The sequence below is a fragment of the Sus scrofa genome, chromosome 9 (genome assembly GCF_000003025.6).
Source record: "Sus scrofa isolate TJ Tabasco breed Duroc chromosome 9, Sscrofa11.1, whole genome shotgun sequence".
In the NCBI taxonomy this organism is placed as follows: domain Eukaryota; kingdom Metazoa; phylum Chordata; class Mammalia; order Artiodactyla; family Suidae; genus Sus; species Sus scrofa.
In genome coordinates, this window is record NC_010451.4 from 56,053,353 (window position 1) to 56,071,017 (window position 17,665).

The 17,665-nt window shown below is 36.8% G+C and overlaps 1 protein-coding gene across 7 annotated transcripts in view; it reads right to left on the reverse strand.

Moving 5' to 3' along the window:
• Positions 1–17,665, reverse strand: part of ARHGAP32 (Rho GTPase activating protein 32) — a 274,275-nt gene that overhangs the window by 149,988 nt on the left and 106,622 nt on the right. For all 7 annotated transcript variants that reach the window (XM_021063135.1, XM_013979563.2, XM_021063134.1 and 4 more), the window contains one exon: positions 15,271–15,379. Coding sequence is in view for 6 of the 7 variants with exons in the window: in XM_013979563.2 (XP_013835017.2) it covers positions 15,271–15,379 (109 nt within the window). In the remaining variant the exon portion in view is untranslated. The remainder of the gene's footprint in view (positions 1–15,270; positions 15,380–17,665) is intronic.

The following is a 17,665-nucleotide window of genomic DNA, read 5'->3' on the forward strand; positions in this document are numbered from 1 at the left end:
ATTTGTTTGGAAGAGTTAATAACTGTTAAAACAATGAGGAAAAAAACAGGATTCCAAAGAACAGAAAAAGACTATTTTCTAACTTATTCTATGATACTAGTCAACACAGCCATCAAAACCACCCAAGAGACTTTTAATACCAGCCTAGACTGAGGTCTATGACTAGACTAAAACAACCGGAAAAACTGGACAAAATGTACAAAGCAACTGTTTTAAGCACTAAAATCAACCATAGGGAAAAGACATGAGAAGCAATATGATCTTTGAGAGAAACAAATTCCATAAGGTGAGCTCCATATTAAGCCAAACTGTTGACCAGCAATCACTTCCAAACCAGAGTAAGAAGGACTGCAGTCCAAATATAAAGCAGCAGCATTGCTGCTACTGGGAAGGAGAAACAGGGTCCCATTTCAAAGCTGCCATGTGACTGAGCCTTAGAGGGAAACTCCTTTTTAAAACAATTGTCTATAGAACTCTATATACAGTGAAATTTATTTCAAAAAAAAAAAGAATGTAACCCTTCTAGTTTCTCCAATTTACAATAAAAACTCTACAGGAAATAAAATGAAATAAAATAAAAAACATGCAACTACTCTAAAAAATTTAATGAGAGCAGGTGAATTGGAGAGCAAAGTCAAAATATGAGTGAAGAATGCCTATTACAGTGGCAGTGTGCTTCCTGGGTTTTTTTTTTTTTTTTTTCACCTGTTACCTCTTCAGGTGACCCCAAAAAAGGCAGAATCAGAATGAGTTAACAGTTGTGGTGAGCAAAACTCTTAGAGAAGTTCAACTTTCTGGCAAGAAGACTTGAGAAGTGCCGCCCCCCACAAATGTGAGGAAAATAACCGAGACATTTTTCCTCTTTTTTTTCTCTTCCAACTCAGCCCAAGGACAGAACTGACTGCATCACTTCCTTTGTAGTACAGGCACATAAGACCCTAAGTGAAAAACTCATTCTTTTCAATAGAAAAACAATAAAGAGGATCCTGTTGTGTAAAGACTGGGGATATAATCCTAGGAGATTTTTTCCTCTCACTTTTCTTCTTTCTACTTAGATCTTATAGGAGCCCTAGTCAGGAAAGACAGCATGCAGGATAAGAGGCTAAAATCCCACCCTTCCAACCAGAGAAACCATGAAAAGCATCACTTGAGAGCAGATGGTGTGTGCAAAAATTCCTAACAAAGATAAGAATACAGCAAATGCTATGGAAGTGGACTGCTATTGAAGCTACCACCTAAAGAAGTCCAGAAAGAAATTTCAATACAAATCTAGTCTGGAAGAAGAAATTGGAAATACACATACCTTATCTGATAAAGAACTTCTAAAATTCAATTTTAAAAAAGACAGGCATTCCAATAGAAGAAAAATGTAAACTTGAATGAACACATCACAGAAGATATCTCAATGGCTTAATAAGCACATGCAACAATGCTAAACATACACTATCATCATAGCAACACAAACAAAAACCACACTGAGATTCTATTACATATACAATAGACTCTAGACACAAAGAGTACATATTATAGGATTTCATGAATAGGAACAATGGTTAACTTTGGTGGCTAAAGTACTGACTGGGAGGCACTCAAGAGAGCTTTCTGAGTTTTAGGAAATTTTTAATGTTTAAATTTAGGTGGTAGGCATATGGGGAGAACATAAGCAAAAATCCATCAAGCTCTACACAGAGATTTATCACTTCTTTGTACATCAGTTATACCTTTGAAAAAGCACAGAAAAAAAAAATGAATGGGAAAAACAGACAACAACAGGAGAATGGAAAATTATAGGCCAACCTCATTTATTAAACACAAACTCATAAAAATATCCTGGATAAAATAGTGAACCAAATACATAATTTCATCAGTGTTTAAAGTGCATCATAATCAACTAAAGTTATCCCAAGAACGCAAGGATAGTTTTACTATAGAAAAATCTATTATTATAATTCAATATTAATTATAATTTAAATTAATGGAGAAAAACATAAGATTGTTGCAATAGATGCAATAAAATTACATGATAAAACTCAACACCCATTCATGAAACATCTAGAAAGACTTCTGGTTCAGAACAGTAAATTGAAGACTTATTTATCTCTGCTTTCTCTCAGATCTTTCCAAAATAATACAGGATTTTTTGTTTTTGTTTTTGTTTTTTGCCGTTTTCTTTTTATAATGGCAAAAGTACAAAGTGCCATCTGAATAAGGTCATTCATTGCAGGACTATCTCTAGTAACTAAGTGATGAAACAATCTAGATGTCCATCAGTAAGGGAAAGGTTGAATAAACTGTATTATATCCACACAATGGAATAGTCAGAGCTACAAAAGTAACAAGGAAGATTTTGATCTATTGCTATGAAATAATCTTCTATGAAGTAAAATATTGAGCAGGGAGAAAACACATGATATAAGAATAGGATCTCCTTTATCTAAAAAGAAAGTAATAACAAATTTTGTGTATAAAATACACATAATATAAAAATCTGTGTACAGTTTATATTTAAAAATGAGAAGGATAAACCAATTAAAATGTTTATACATGGGGAACGAAGAGAGAGGGAGAGAAGCTAGATTTTTCTGAATGCTTTGTTTTGTAGTTCAGATTTTAGGGCCATGTACATGTTTTAAATTACATCTGTAAAACTAAGTGAAAATGGGCAGAAAAGGAAATTTCTTAAAATCAAAAGCCAAATAAAACAAAAGAACATAATCATTTCAAGTTGGAAGCTTAACCGCACAGAGAGGAATTACTTCAAATGACAGCAATGAAAAGTAATTGATTCTAAATATGACACATTCTGGAGATAAAATGAAACACACTCTTTTCAGTAATATTTGCATTATGACTTTTAAACTATTAAAAGTAGATTAAAGCAAACTAGTACCTGCTAATGTCCTTTAAAACTAAATGACAGTATGTTGTGTGTCTTTTCAACATAAGACATAGTACAAATATAAAGCAAAGAAATTAAGGAGAAACCTTACTCATTTCCTTTGGGGGGCAAGAGGCAGTATTTCAATAAGGCTGCCAGAATGACAGAACAGACAAACGTAGAAGGCACAATGAAACTTGACCACAGCAAGGCATGTAACTGAGTCTTGTGATACACTGGTGGATGCAATTTTAAAGTAGGAATTCAATATTAATATAATTAGACAAATTTGGAGCTGATTAAATACTCAAGAATGTTAAGTATCAATTATACTGCAAATTACTGTGCAACAGAAAGGAGGCAGCACAGAGTTCCCATTGAGGCTCAGCGGGTTAAGAATATAGGATCCTGAGGATGCGGCTTCGATCCCTGGCCTCGCTCAGTGGGTTAAGGATCCAGCGTTACTGCAAGTAGCAGTGTAGGTCACAGATGGAGCTCAGATCCGGTGTGGCTGTGGTTGTGGTGTAGGCCAGCAGCTGCAGCTCCGATGGGACCCCTAGCCTGGGAACTTCCATATGCTTCAGGTGCGGCCCTTAAAAAAAAAAGGGGGGGGGAGGTAGCAGATCTTAGGGCTCTTTTATTCCTACAATTCTCAACATTTCTATAAAGGATAAAAACATGTATGACATATTTATCAAATTTACAGATAGGAAAAAACTTTTAAAGGGATATTAATACTCTGAGTGACAGAATTCAGAGATTTCATTTTACAAATTAAAATGATTATGAAGCTTATCAAGAATAAAAATTACAGCCTTGAATTTATATTCAAAATTCAATTACATAAGTATGGGGGAACACATTTTATTTGACAAGAATCTTGTAACAAAATCTAAGGCCCAGAATTTACCACAAGGCAAAATATAAGCCAAAAAAAATATCTCCACTGGTTAAAAGTTAACACAGTCTGAAAAAATGTCTCATCTATAACAAGGAAAGTATTTGTTTCTCCATAATCTGAACCAGTTAAACCACATAGGGTAGAGTTCATCCACTTCAGGAAAACATAACTTGATATTGAAAACTTGCAAAAATAGGAATTGGCAGTGTTTTATCCTGTCTGCTTCATTGTTTCCTAACCCAGAAAAATATTCTTCCATTCCTGCCCTGGTACAAATCTTTAAACAATCTTTCAAATGCTAATTCTCTTGATCCCAAATCCAAATAAGACTCTAACGCTGAATGGGTAACTGTAAAAAACAAACAAACAAACAAACAAAACAAACAAAAAAAGTGATTTATGGTCAGTATAATAGGTCATGCTCTGATACAGAACCATAATGCTGGCTATTTCCACAGCAAGCCTCACACAATGCCCACACCTTCTGTATTGTCTATGTGTGTGACTATCTTCTCCAAATACTGTAAAGTCCACCTTAGCAGGTATCAGAGAAGATGAGTGAGCATGAATGAGATTTTTAAATAAGGAGAAAAATAGAGGATGTGAAGATATTTAACATATATATTATAATCATGGAACTAAACAGAAATCTCTTTCAGCCATTCCACTGCAAAGGAACAACTGAACCAAGAAAGAAGAAGCAACTTGCCATAGTGCGTTAGCTGCAGGATGTAAACTGAATTTTTATCCTAAAACCTACTATATCATATGTGAGCATATTGGTAGAAAAAAATTTAAGATTGTGGAGCTCCCGTCATGGCGCAGTGGTTAACGAATCCGACTAGGAACCATGAGGTTGCGGGATCAGTCCCTGGCCTTGCTCAGTGGGTTAATGATCCGGCGTTGCTGTGAGCTGTGGTGTAGGTTGCAGACGCAGCTCGGATCCCGCGTTGCTGTGGCTCTGGCATAGGCCGGTGGCTACAGCTCCGATTCAACCCCTAGCCTGGGAACCTCCATATGCCGCGGGAGCGGCCCAAGAAATAGCAACAACAACAACAACAAGACAAAAAAAAAAAAAAAAAAAAAATTAAGACTGAAATTTTTTAAATGGGAAATTATAAAAATGAGAAATACTTTTCTATCAAAATATGAAAGATTAAAAACATTTTTTTTTCTTTTTAGGGCCACACCTGCAAGTTCCCAGGCTTGGGGTTGAATCAGAGCTACAGATGCTGGCCTACGCCACAGCCACAGCAACACGGCATCCGAGCTGCATCTGTGACATACACCACAGCTCACGGCAACACGGGATCCTTAATCCACTGATCAAGGCCAGGAATCGAGCTCATATCTTCATGGATGCTAGTTGGTTTCGTTTCTACTGAGCCACAATGGGATCTCCAAAAGAGTTTCAATTTTTAAGACTGAAAATCTATGGCTAAGAGATCCTAAACCTTATTATATGAATTAACAACACCTTTTTGACAAGTAGTATCAGAATCCTCATACTCTTTAGATAATTAATTTCCCATGGGATAATAGTAAAAAGGTGAAATTCGTCATAAAGATATTCATCAAAGTGAAGGATATAAAACAAAGTCCTACTAATTAATAAAACATCATAATATATTCTATATTATAGGCTATTGTGTAGTCATTAAATCTGTTTATTAAGAGTTTTCATTTAAGACCAATTATAACACAGTGTGTACATACACTTCTTCCAAGCAACAGGTTTTATGGAGTATTAGTGGTTTTAAAATTTCTTGAATATTTGTAATTTTCATCAACTAATGTTATCACATATGTTAAATAAATTATTAAGCATAAATAACAAAGAGAAACTATAAACACCGTGTTAAGCAAAATTCTAAAAGGACCCTTAATCCCACCGCTGCCAAAGTTCCCATCTCTTGGTTGTTCAAACATTAACCTCGGTCATGCCAGGAAGACACTGTACAAATATAATTAAAGTCCCAGGTCAGTTCTTTTTTTTTTTGCAGGGAGGGAGTTGTGGGGGGAGGATTTCACATCTTTTAAAAATATATATAAACAATATTTGTTCATTGTAGAAAGTCTGGAAAATATAGATAAGCACTTAAATTAAAATAAAAATCATACAGCAATGATTTTTCACTGTCTTGACCCCAAACATTTCAAAATCAAAGATTGTTGTGGTAACACTGGGATTTGTTTAAAGTGTTTTTTTTCCTCCTGGGCCAATAAGTAAAATACTTAATTTTTTTTTTTTGGTCTGTGCTTGCACCACAAAGAAGTTCTCAGGCTAGGGATCAAACCTGTGGCATAGCTATAACCATAGACAGAGCAGTGACAACGCTGAATCCCTTCTGGTAAGCCACAAGGGAATGCCAAAATACTTCACTTTTAAATCATGATATATGTATTTCCTTGTAACCTATTTTGTCTTGTATATACTTGTCCCGTATATTTTGTAAACTTCTATTTTGTTGTTGTTGTTGTTTTTGTTTGCTTTGTTTTGTTTTGTTTTTGCTGCACCTGGGGCATGAAGAAGTTCCTGGCCCAGGAACTGTGCCACAGCAGTGATAACATCAGATCTTTAACCACTAGGCCACCAGGGAACTCCAACCTTTATTCTTTCTTTTTTTTTTTAAGTTATTCTTCAAGTACGAAAATTATCTGGATGGGTCTAATCTAATCACATGAGCACTTCAAAACCAGAATTTTGTCCTGCTGGTAGTAAAAGGGAAGTCAAAGAAGATTTTTAGCATGAGAAGGACCTGAGGTGCAGCTGCTGGCTTTGAAGGCTAAGGCAGCCAAGTGAGATGGACTTCAGACAGCCTCTAGAAAACAGGTCCCCCCACCCCACCCTGCCAACAGCCAGCAAGGCAACAGGGACCTCAAATCTAAGAACTAGAAGGAATGGTAGGGAATTAGGTTCTGTCCACAACTAAATGACATGAGAAGCAGATTCTTCAGCTTCAGATGAGAGCCCAATCCAGCCAACACCTTGACTTCAGCTCACAAGACCCTGAGAGAAGAACCCAGCTTGTCCTGACTTCTGACCTACAGAACTGTAAGGTAATAACTGGGTATTGTTTTCAGCCTCTAAATGTGTCATAATTTCTTAAACAGCAATAGGAAACAAATACTAACAATGTGGACATTTAGACCCTAGAAATTCCTGAGTGGTCTCCGGCTGTCGGTGCTCCTTTACCTCTCATGCAATTAAAATGCCTCTTCCCAGGACTATGCAGCAAAGCCTGAGACATTCCTGCCTTCCAGAACTCCCAGAACCTCACCGAATGCACAGACTTCAGCACTCACCCAAGACTGCTGAAGCAGGATTATGCCGCTCACAGGAAGGCAAGGCCTGGAAGAAAGCGCAAGTTCGGCAGGTGGAATAGGTAGCTGGTGAGAGGTACAGACACCTGACTCCGTGCAACAACCCTCTCTCCCTTCTCCCTTGCATGCCTGCATTTCCATGCACAGGCTACAATCTGTTCCATATCCCACTCTGCAGTTCTCAACATCCTCACGTTTTTCCCCCAAGAGGAGGAAAACTTAATTCCGCTCCTTCTCCACATTGATGTTTTTCATTCCCTCTACACAGGTGTCCCTACACAATGTCCACCAGCCAGTCTTTTCCAGAGGTCACTTCCCGCCAATAAACCAGAGAACTCCTTTACCTATGACCCTTCCCATAATGTAAAGTGGACAATATTCCATTTTTCCTGCACGGCAGCACCTTAATGATAGGGTAGAACGCTTACGCTAAATGGATCTTAAAAAGGAAACATAAAATTATAATGTATATGGTTTACAATCATTCAGTCACAGTCGCGGACATGATGAGAGAGCGAAATATACCAACAGAGCAATATTCTTTGAAAGTAAGGATGTGGGAACATTTATATTAAAAAATCGTGTTTATATGAATGTTAAATTAAAAACTCTGCATCATAAGCAATTATGAAGGAAATGCATCAAAATAATCTGACCACTGTGGGAAATTGGATTATGGGTGAGTCCCTTTCTTCACCACTCTTCAGCATTTTCTATATAAACATCGTAAACATTATCAGCTTCTCTGAGTTATAATTAAAACCCACCCATCTGTCAAAAATAAAATGTTAAACATCACGCAACAACAGAGACAGAGAGAGTGAGCACCATGGCCAGAGCGGGAGCCACCAGGGCCAGAGTGCGCTCCAGGACCGGCTTGTCGGTGGGTGGGGGAGAGAAGACAGAGGAGGGGGACAGCACGGGCCTCGCACATGCAATGTTGACAACACCCGAGCATTAACTTCTTCTGTTCCTTTTCAATTTTTTTTTTTTTTTGGTATTTTTGTTTTAATTTTCATGACTCTGGTTGTTAGCATATGTGAGCATTTTCAGCCAGGACCACTGATTTTATTTTATCAGTAACAACTTCATTTGCTCCAGCATGACCTGCTCTAGCTCTGAGATTTGAACACTTTGATTTTAATGGCAGAAAAGGAAAATGAGGTAAGAAACTCTTCCAAACAAAAAAATTCAAGAATTAACAGCATCCACTTTGAAAATTTTGTAATAATCAATACTAAAAATAAAATGAATGGAGAAATACTTCTACTTTATGAAGAGTAACAAATAAATCATAAGCCATAAATCACAAAAGGATAGAGTCCCATTGCAGGGTTTATTGTTGTTGCTGTTTTGACTTAAAAATGACTGTGTAGAACAGTAAGGAGATTAAATCAACAATCCAAAACTTCCCAATAAACAAATGTCCAGGATCAGATGGTTTACCTAGTAAATTCTATCAAAGACTGAAAGAAGAATTAATGCCAATTCTTGTTAAACTCTTCCCAAAAAGAGAAGGAAGCTCTTCCTAACTCATTTTAAAAGGCCAGAATTGGAGTTCCCATCATGGCTCAGTAGAAATGAATCTGACTAGCACCCATGAGAATGCAAGTTTGATCCCTGGCCTTGTTCAGTGGGTTAAGGATCCGACATTCCCCTGAGCTGTGGTGTAGGTTGCAGATGTGGCTCGGATACGGTGTTGCTAAGGCTGTGGTGTAGGCCAGCAGCTACAGCTCCAATAAGACCCCTAGCCTGGGAACCCTCACATGCTGTGCGTGTGGCCCTAAAAAGACAAAAAAAAAAAAAAAAAAGCCAGAATTATGTTAATATCAAAACAGGTGAAGATGAAATAAGAAAATTACAAGTCAGTATTGATGCAAAAATCCTCAACAAAATTATTAGCAAACTAAAATCAACAACACATCAAAAAAAATCACACACCCATGATCAAGTGGGATTTAATGAAGAGATACAACTCCAGTTCAACATCTGCAAATCAATCAACATGACACATCACATTAACAAAGTGAAGGATAAAAACCATATGATCATCTCAATAGATGCAGAAAAAGCTTCTGACAAAATTCGACATCCATTTATGATAAAAACTTTCAACAAAGCCAAGTATAGAAGGAATTTATTATAGTTTTCAACATAATAAAGGCTATATCTGACACAGTAACAGATTACATCATAATCAACAATGAAGAGCCAAAGCTTTTCCCTAAGGTCAGGAATAAGAAAAGGATGCCCACTCTTGCCACATCCAATCAGCACAGTACAAGAAGTCCAAGCCAGAGCAATCAGGCAAGGAAAAGAAATAAAAGGGCATCCAAATTGTAAAGGAAGAAGTAAACTTATCACTATTTAGGAGTTCCTGCTGTGACACAGTGGGTTAAGGATCCAGCATTGTCTCTGCAGCAGCTCAGGTCACTGCTGAGGCACAGGTTTCATCCCTGGCATAGCACAGCAGGTTAAGGATCTGGTGTTGTCACAGCTGTGGCATAGGTCGCAGCTGCAGCTTAGAATTGATCCCTGGCCTGGGAACTTCCATGTGATGAGAATAGGGACCAAAAAACAAACAAACAAACAAAAAAACCTATCACTATATACATATGACTTAATATTTTGTGGAGAAAACCCTAAAGACTCGACACAAAAAAACCTGTTATCACTAATAAACAAATTCAGTAAAGCTGTAGATATAAAATCATTATATGAAAATCAGTTACATTTCTATACACTAATAATGAACTATCAGAGAAACTAAGAAAACAATTTCATTAAAAAGAATAAAATATCCAGGAATAAACTTAACCAAGGACGTGAAAAACCTGAACATTGAAAACTATGACATTGATGAAAAAAATTGAAGATATAAACAAATGGAAAGATAGTCCATGTTCATGGATCAGAAGAATTAATATTGTTGATTGTTAACTGAGTAGATTCATACCACCTACTCAATCTACAGATTCAATGCAATCCCTACCAACATTCCAATGGCATTTTTCACAGAAATAGAACAATTCTAAAATTTGTATGGAACCACAAAAGGCATAGAATAGTCACAGCAACCCTGAGAAAGAAGGACAAAGCTGGAGACATCATGCTTCCTGGTTTCAAACTACATTACAGAGCTAAAATAGCTACAATAATCAAAAGAGTATGACTGGAACAAAAAAAACAGCACATAGAAAAATGGAAACAACCCAGAAATCAGCCCATTTATATACTGTCAATACATTTACGTCAAAGGAGCCAAGAATATGTAATGAGAAAAGGAGTCTCTTCAAAACTGGTGTTGGGAAAACTTGACCAGCCACATGCAAAAGAATGAAACCAAACCACTATCTTACATAACACACAGAAACTAACATAAAATGGATTAAAAACTTGAACTTAAGACCTGAAGCCATTAAACTCCTAGAAAAAAACATAGGTAGTAAGCTCCCTAATGACCTTCCTGGAGATGGTCTTTTGCATTTGACAACTAGAGCAAAACGAACAAAAGCAAAAGTAAACAGGTGGGGCTACATCAAAGTAAATAGTTTCTGCACAGCAAAGGAAGCCATCAACCAAATGAAAACTTAACCTATCAAGCGAATAAAAGTTTTTGCATATCATATCTGGTAAAGAATTAATATTCAACATATAAAAAACTCTTTACAACTCAAGAGCGAAAAAACTCCAAAAATCAAAATTCCAATTAATCCAATGGGCAGAGGATCTGAATAGACCTTTTTCCAAAGAAGACATATAAATGGCTAATAGGTACATGAAAGGGAGCTCAACATCACTCATCATTAGGGAAGTGCAAGTCAAAACCACAATGAGTTATCACCTCATACCTGTTAAAATAGCTATTATCAAAACGGTAAGAAATAAGTGTCAGCAAGGATGTATAGAAAAGAAAACCCTTGTGCACTGGTAGTGTAAATATACACTGGTATAGCCACTACAGAAAACCGTATAGAGGCTCATCAAAAAATTAAAACTAGGGTGGGAATGTAAACTGATACAGCCACTATGGAGAACAGTTTGGAGATACCTTAGAAATCTATACATAGAACTTCCATATGATCCCATAATCCCACTCTTGGGCATATATCCGGGCAAAACTCTACTTAAAAGAGACACATGCACCCACATGTTCATTGCAGCACTATTCACAATAGCCAGGACATGGAAACAACCCAAATGTCCATCAACAAATGATTGGATTCGGAAGATGTGGTTTATATACACAATGGAATACTACTCAGCCATAAAAAAGAGTGACATAATGCCACTTGCAGCAACATGGATGGAACGAGAGAATCTCATCCTGAGTGAAATGAGCCAGAAAGACAAAGACAAATACCATATGATATCACTTATAACTGGAATCTAATATCCAGCACAAATGAACATCTCCTCAGAAAAGAAAATCATGGACTTGGAGAAAAGACTTGTGGCTGCCTAATGGGAGGGGGAGGGAGTGGGAGGGATCAGGAGCTTGGGCTTATCAGACACAACTTAGAATAGATTTACAAGGAGATCCTACTGAGTAGCATTGAGAACTTTGTCTAGATACTCATGTTGCAACAGAACAAAGAGTGGGGGAAAAAATGTAATTGTAATGTAAAAAAAAAAAAATTAAAACTAGAACTACCGTATGATCCAGCAATGGCACTTCTAGGTAGTTAACGGAAGAAAATGAAAATACTAATTTGAAAAGACATCTCCACTCCCAGGTTCACTGCCACATTATTTACATTAGCTAAGAAATGGAGCAACATAAGTATTCATTGATTGATGAATGGATAAAGACAATCTGGTGGGGGGGATATTATTCGGTCATAATAAAAGAAAGAATCTTGCATTTGTGACAACATAAATGGACCTTGAGGGCATTATGCTAAATGAAATAGGTAAGAAAGAGAAAGGCTAATACCATATGATCTCACTTATATATGGAAGTTTTAATAATATATAATTAATTCATTTAATTGAACTCAAAGATACAGAGAACAGATTGGTGGTTGTCAGAGGTGGGTGAGCAAAATGAGTTCAAAGGGTCAAAAATTACAAACTTTCAGCTATAAAATAAGTGAGCCCTAGGATATAAAGTACAGAATGGTTACTGTATTGTATATTTGAAAGTTGCTAAGTGAGTAAGTCTTTTTAAAACTTACAAAAAAATTTCTCATCACAAGAAAAAAAAAATCTATAGCCATGCATGATAATAGATGTGAACTACTAGACTTACTGTGGTGAATATTTCACAGTATACACACATTATATTGTACACCTAAAACTAATATAATGCTATATGTCAATTATATCTCAATTTTCAAATGACCACAAAATGCTTTAAATTCTTAACAGTTCGGAAATTTCCTGGAGTTCCCACTGTGGCACAGTAGGTTAAGGATCTGGTATAGGTCACAGCTGCAACTCAGATTCAATCCCTGGCCTGGGAACTTCCGTATGTCACTAGTGTGGCCGAAAAAAGAAAAAAAAAAATTCTTTCTTTCGGATATGCATTAAAAAAAACTAATATTCTGGCCACATCACACAAATTAATAAAAGTTCAACATTCAAGAAAGCTCTTTTATTTGTGTGGGGTTTTTTCGTCTTTTGTCTTTTTGGGGCCACACCAGCAGCATATGAAGGTTCGCACGCTAGGGGTCCAGTTGGAGCTACAGTTGCCAGCCTACGCCTCAGCCACAGCAGTGCCAGATCCGAGTCACGTCTGCGACCTACACCATAGCTCACGACAACGCCAGATTCTCAACCCACTCAGCGAGGCCATGGATTGAACCCACAACCTCATGGTTTCTAGTCAGATTCATTTCCACTGCTCCACGAGGGGAATTCCTTTTATTTCTAAAGTTACTCAAAAATTTAAAAAATGGAATTGTTTTGGAGAAACATTTTATAAGGGTTTCTCTTAATAATAAACTTTATTCTCAACTTGATATTTCACATATATTATTATTGAAAGAAAAAAAGGTTTCAAACTTTCTTTACTCTTACTTCCTCAGTATAATCAGTATAATTTTCCAGAGAAAGTTAATATTAGTTCTAATCTCATCTACATCCTTTTCATCATTCACTGTGCAATTTTTGCAATCTAACAATGTACTATTTAATGAGTGTAATGATTTTTTAAAAAAAACAGTTATACACCTGCCTTCAAGAAGCTTACACATAAAGAAATTAAGAGTACCAATATAACATGATATAAATGATAACTTCTATAGACAAATCACTGTGAACTCCAGAACACAGAATTCAGGAACTTTCTATGAATACAGCATGTGACATTTTAATACAGAGTAGATAAAATACCACCTAACAAATATCACCCTTCTTCCCATTCAATAAACTCAATGTAGATTTACTGCAGGTTGTCAAAATATAAGGAAAAACTGTGAAAGACTTTTAAATGTGCAAAACAATTTCTTGACTATCCTTTCAATGGTATGAAGGCGCCTCTAGGGATTTCTTGACAGGATAGGGGTGTGGGAGATGTCTGTCTTTGACTGGACTATTTCACATCTCTGCAGAGTAGAAGTCTGAAAAGTAATTTTATACTAAAAAGAAAATATCAAGAGAAGAATCTAATGGAATTCTACAAATGCCATGTAAGCATCAACTATGCTCAATTAAAATCATATGCTCATAAATTGATATCAGTATTTGACAGTATCTGAGTTAAAAGGCATTTTCAAAAATGAAATACATAGATGTTCCCGTCATGGCGCAGTGGTTAACGAATCCGACCAGGAACCATGAGGTTGCGGGTTCGATCCCTGGCCTTGCTCAGTAGGTTAAGGATCCGGCGTTGCTGTGGCTCTGGCGTAGGCCGGTGGCTACAGCTCCAATTAGACCCCTAGCTTGGGAATCTCCATATGCCATGGGAGTGGCCCTAGAAAAGGCAAAAAAAAAAAAAAAAAAAATACACAAAATTTCATTACAAATCTGCATTGACAAGCAAACACTTGCATTCAATTTTGATTATAAGAACCACTAAGTTTTAACTACAATGAAGTTAAAATGTTATTTTCCACAAAAACAAATTTCATTGTTCTTATTACCAGATCTAAATTACAAAAAGTTATCATGGATTAAATGGATATCTCAAACTTAGGTGGAAAAACTACACCGCACAGGATTTTTCCACCTGACTCCCAACAAAACTGTTTTTCCAATTTCTCAGTGAATGTAAACTCCTTTCTTCAGGCTGACTGAGCCAAAAAACTCAGTCATTCTTGACATCTCTAGCTCACTCTCTGTATCCCATTCATCAGCAAAAACAGTTGGCTTTATCTGCAAAACTACATCCATAATCTAACCATTCTGAACCACATCTACCACCCTGGTTCAAGCTACCATCGCAATACACCTACTATAATGAACTTCTAACTGGTCTCTTACTTCCTCTTTTGCCTCTCTCTTTAACCTTGATTCACAGCAACCAGAGACCTCCTTTAAAATTTGAAGCCAGATCATGTTACCTCTTGGCCAAAAATCTTCCAATAGTTTCCCAGCTCACTCAGCATAAAAAAACCAAAGACCTTATAATGGACTATAAGAAACCACGTCTCTGACCGCATCTCCTCCTACTTTTCCCCAGCTCAATTTCAGCCACATGTTCTCCCTGTGTGTCTTCCAACTTGCTTTTTAATTCTCTGCCACAGCCTTTACCTTGTTCTTCCATTGCCTAAAACGATCTGTTCCCAGATACACACATACCCTCACATCCTTCAGGAGTCTGCTCAAATCTCAACTTCTTCCAGAGGCCATCTGGGACCATCCTATACAACCAGCAACTATTCTTTCACACTCTCTCCTACCACTCTGTAACCCCACCATGCAGCATTAATTTTCTACAATGGCACGTACCACTACGTGATATATTATATAACAGGTAATTAGTTGCTTCTCCTCCTACCTCATTAAAATACAAGCTCCACAAAGGCAGGAAATTTATGTGTTTTATTCATGGCTCTGCCCAGAGTCTAAAACAGTGCCTTGAAAAGATGATTTGCTCAACAGCTATTTCCTGAAGAGCAGGGGAACAACAACGACAAAATTCTTTTTGTCAGTAATGCTTCCTCAGTTCCTTTTCTTTATGTAAGTAAAATATACATATACACACATGCTAAAACTGATTTACCATTGCACTAAGTGTTTCTTCCCAATCAGGCCGCTCTCGAGGGTGAATGTTTCTGTGTAGTTCTGGAACAAAATCATCCTCTTCAGAATGTACCGAGGACTTCATCTTCCTAGAAATCAAAACATGAAAGACTGTAATAAGAATTCCCATTTTAAGAAAAGCTTTCCAATGGCCACATTTCAAAGAACAGAAAATTATGCCAAATTTGAAGTTTAGTTAAAAGAGCTTTAGTGGCTAGAATTGATTTTCCATTTCTGCTCTGCTTTCAGAGTACTTCCTGATGTATCAACAACCACTTGTGTTCCAGGAGGTAAAAGTAAGGCTTATCGCTAGTTCGTCTTTATGGTCTATGGTAATAATATAAGGAGTGGGGGTTTGGGATCAGCACATGCACACTGAGGTATATGGAACAATTAGCCAAAGGGGATCTGCTGTATGGCACAGAGAAGCCTACCCATTATTCGGTGATCATCTATGTGGGAAAAGAATCAGAGAGAATGGCTATGTGTATATGTACGACTGGGTCGCTTTGTTGTACAGCAGAAATTATCACAGCCTTGTAAAGTAACTATACTTCAATAAAACTTAAAAAAGCTAAAAATAAAATAATATAATGACCAATTTTATCTGTTCAACACAGTTGGAACTTTGAAAAGATTTGTATTAGCCATCACTATTTATAAAAACTCTGCTAAGCATTAGGAAAAATGCAGGATGAAAGAAGAGATGGCACTTCTGGTTTCAATTCATGTAACATAGTATATTGAACTAGGACTCCCAAGAAGAACAACTATGAATACTGGAAAAAACATATAAAATTATTTGCCTGAAGGCACAGGAAAGCAATCTATACAGGCGGGACTTGGCTACACCCTTACAGAGAGAGAGAGCCCATGAAGCGAATTCCACACTTAATTATTCTTTGGTATAAGAGATTTTCTAAACCAATGATTGGAAATAGAGCCCAAGAATAATATCATACTCTAACTGGGCTGAGGAGGCAGAGGTTGGAGATTGGGGCTGCCAAAGTAGATGAGGCTTCAGAGTGAAAAATAACCCCAAAAGACCTGTAGAGAAAGAGCCTAAAAATCTACATGAAAATTACCCTCAAATTATTAACTGCATCCTAAGCTTACAAGTATGGAGGAAAAGATGCCAAGAAACCTACCAAAAAACAGCTGATGGGCAACAAAAAGCTAAGCAGATATTTCAACAGCCTAGTCATGCTGAAGAGATGAGACTAGCAAGCAAACGCTGCCAAGATAGCAGAGTACCGGGGGTGGGGGGACTTGGGCTCTCAATTGAGACTTCAGAAAAGTCAAGCCTTGGGAGTAAGGTGAAAATAGTAATAAATAAGCTCTAACAAAGCTGAAAACCAAGGCTTGATGGAAAAAGAAATGCCAGAAAATAAATTAACTAGTCTTCAGGGGAAAAATAACATTCTATGGACCCTCCACAAATTTTTTATCACCCTTGTGTGGTATCCAATAAACATTACAAGAAATGCTAAAAAATTTAATAATAATAATAATACCAGGAACAAATGAATAAAATGTGAGAAAAGTAGTCAAGACAGAAAGACATATTTGACTCAGGTTTCAGAATTATCAGAAAAGGACTTTAAAATGGCTATCATTAATTTCTGGCTTCAGCTTACAGTGCAGAAAGCTGTAAAAAGCATCACCCCCAGCCTAACAAGGAGAAAAAGCAGATAATCTATGAAATCATGATTTCATGCTTTTGAATTCATCAGAAAACTGAGGTCTCCAAGGCCACCAATTAGCCTAAACTCTACAGTAGGCAAAAATCTTCAAAGTAAGATGAATCATAAGCAATTACTTGCCTACAGTAAAGCAGAGGGAGAAGAGCAATATACAACGTGGTAAGAAAAATTTGGCTGGGAGTTCCCATTATAGTGCAGTGGAAACAAATCCAACTAGTATCCCATGAGAATGTGGGTTCAATTCCTGGCCTCACTCAGTGGGTCAGGGATCCAGCATTGCCACAAGCTATGATGTAGGTCACAGACACAGCTTGGATCCTGCATTGCTGTGGCTTCGGCATAGGACAGCAGCTGTAGCTCCAATTCGACCCCTAGCCTGGGAACTTCCACATGCCACAGGTGAGGCCCTAAAAAGCAAAAAAAAAAAAAAAAAGAAATAAAAAGAAAGAAAAATTCAGCTACTTTTTCATCTAGTTGCTAAAAATATTTATGATAAATATGTTTAATAAAATGAAAGAAAAAATAGATGAAAAGATTAACTCTTTCAATGGAAAATTAGAATCTATGATAAACAACCTAATGTTCATCCTAAAACTGAAAAACACGGTATCTGAAGTTAAAGACTCATGTATGTGTTTAGCAGAACAATAGACATGGCTAAAGGGAGGATTA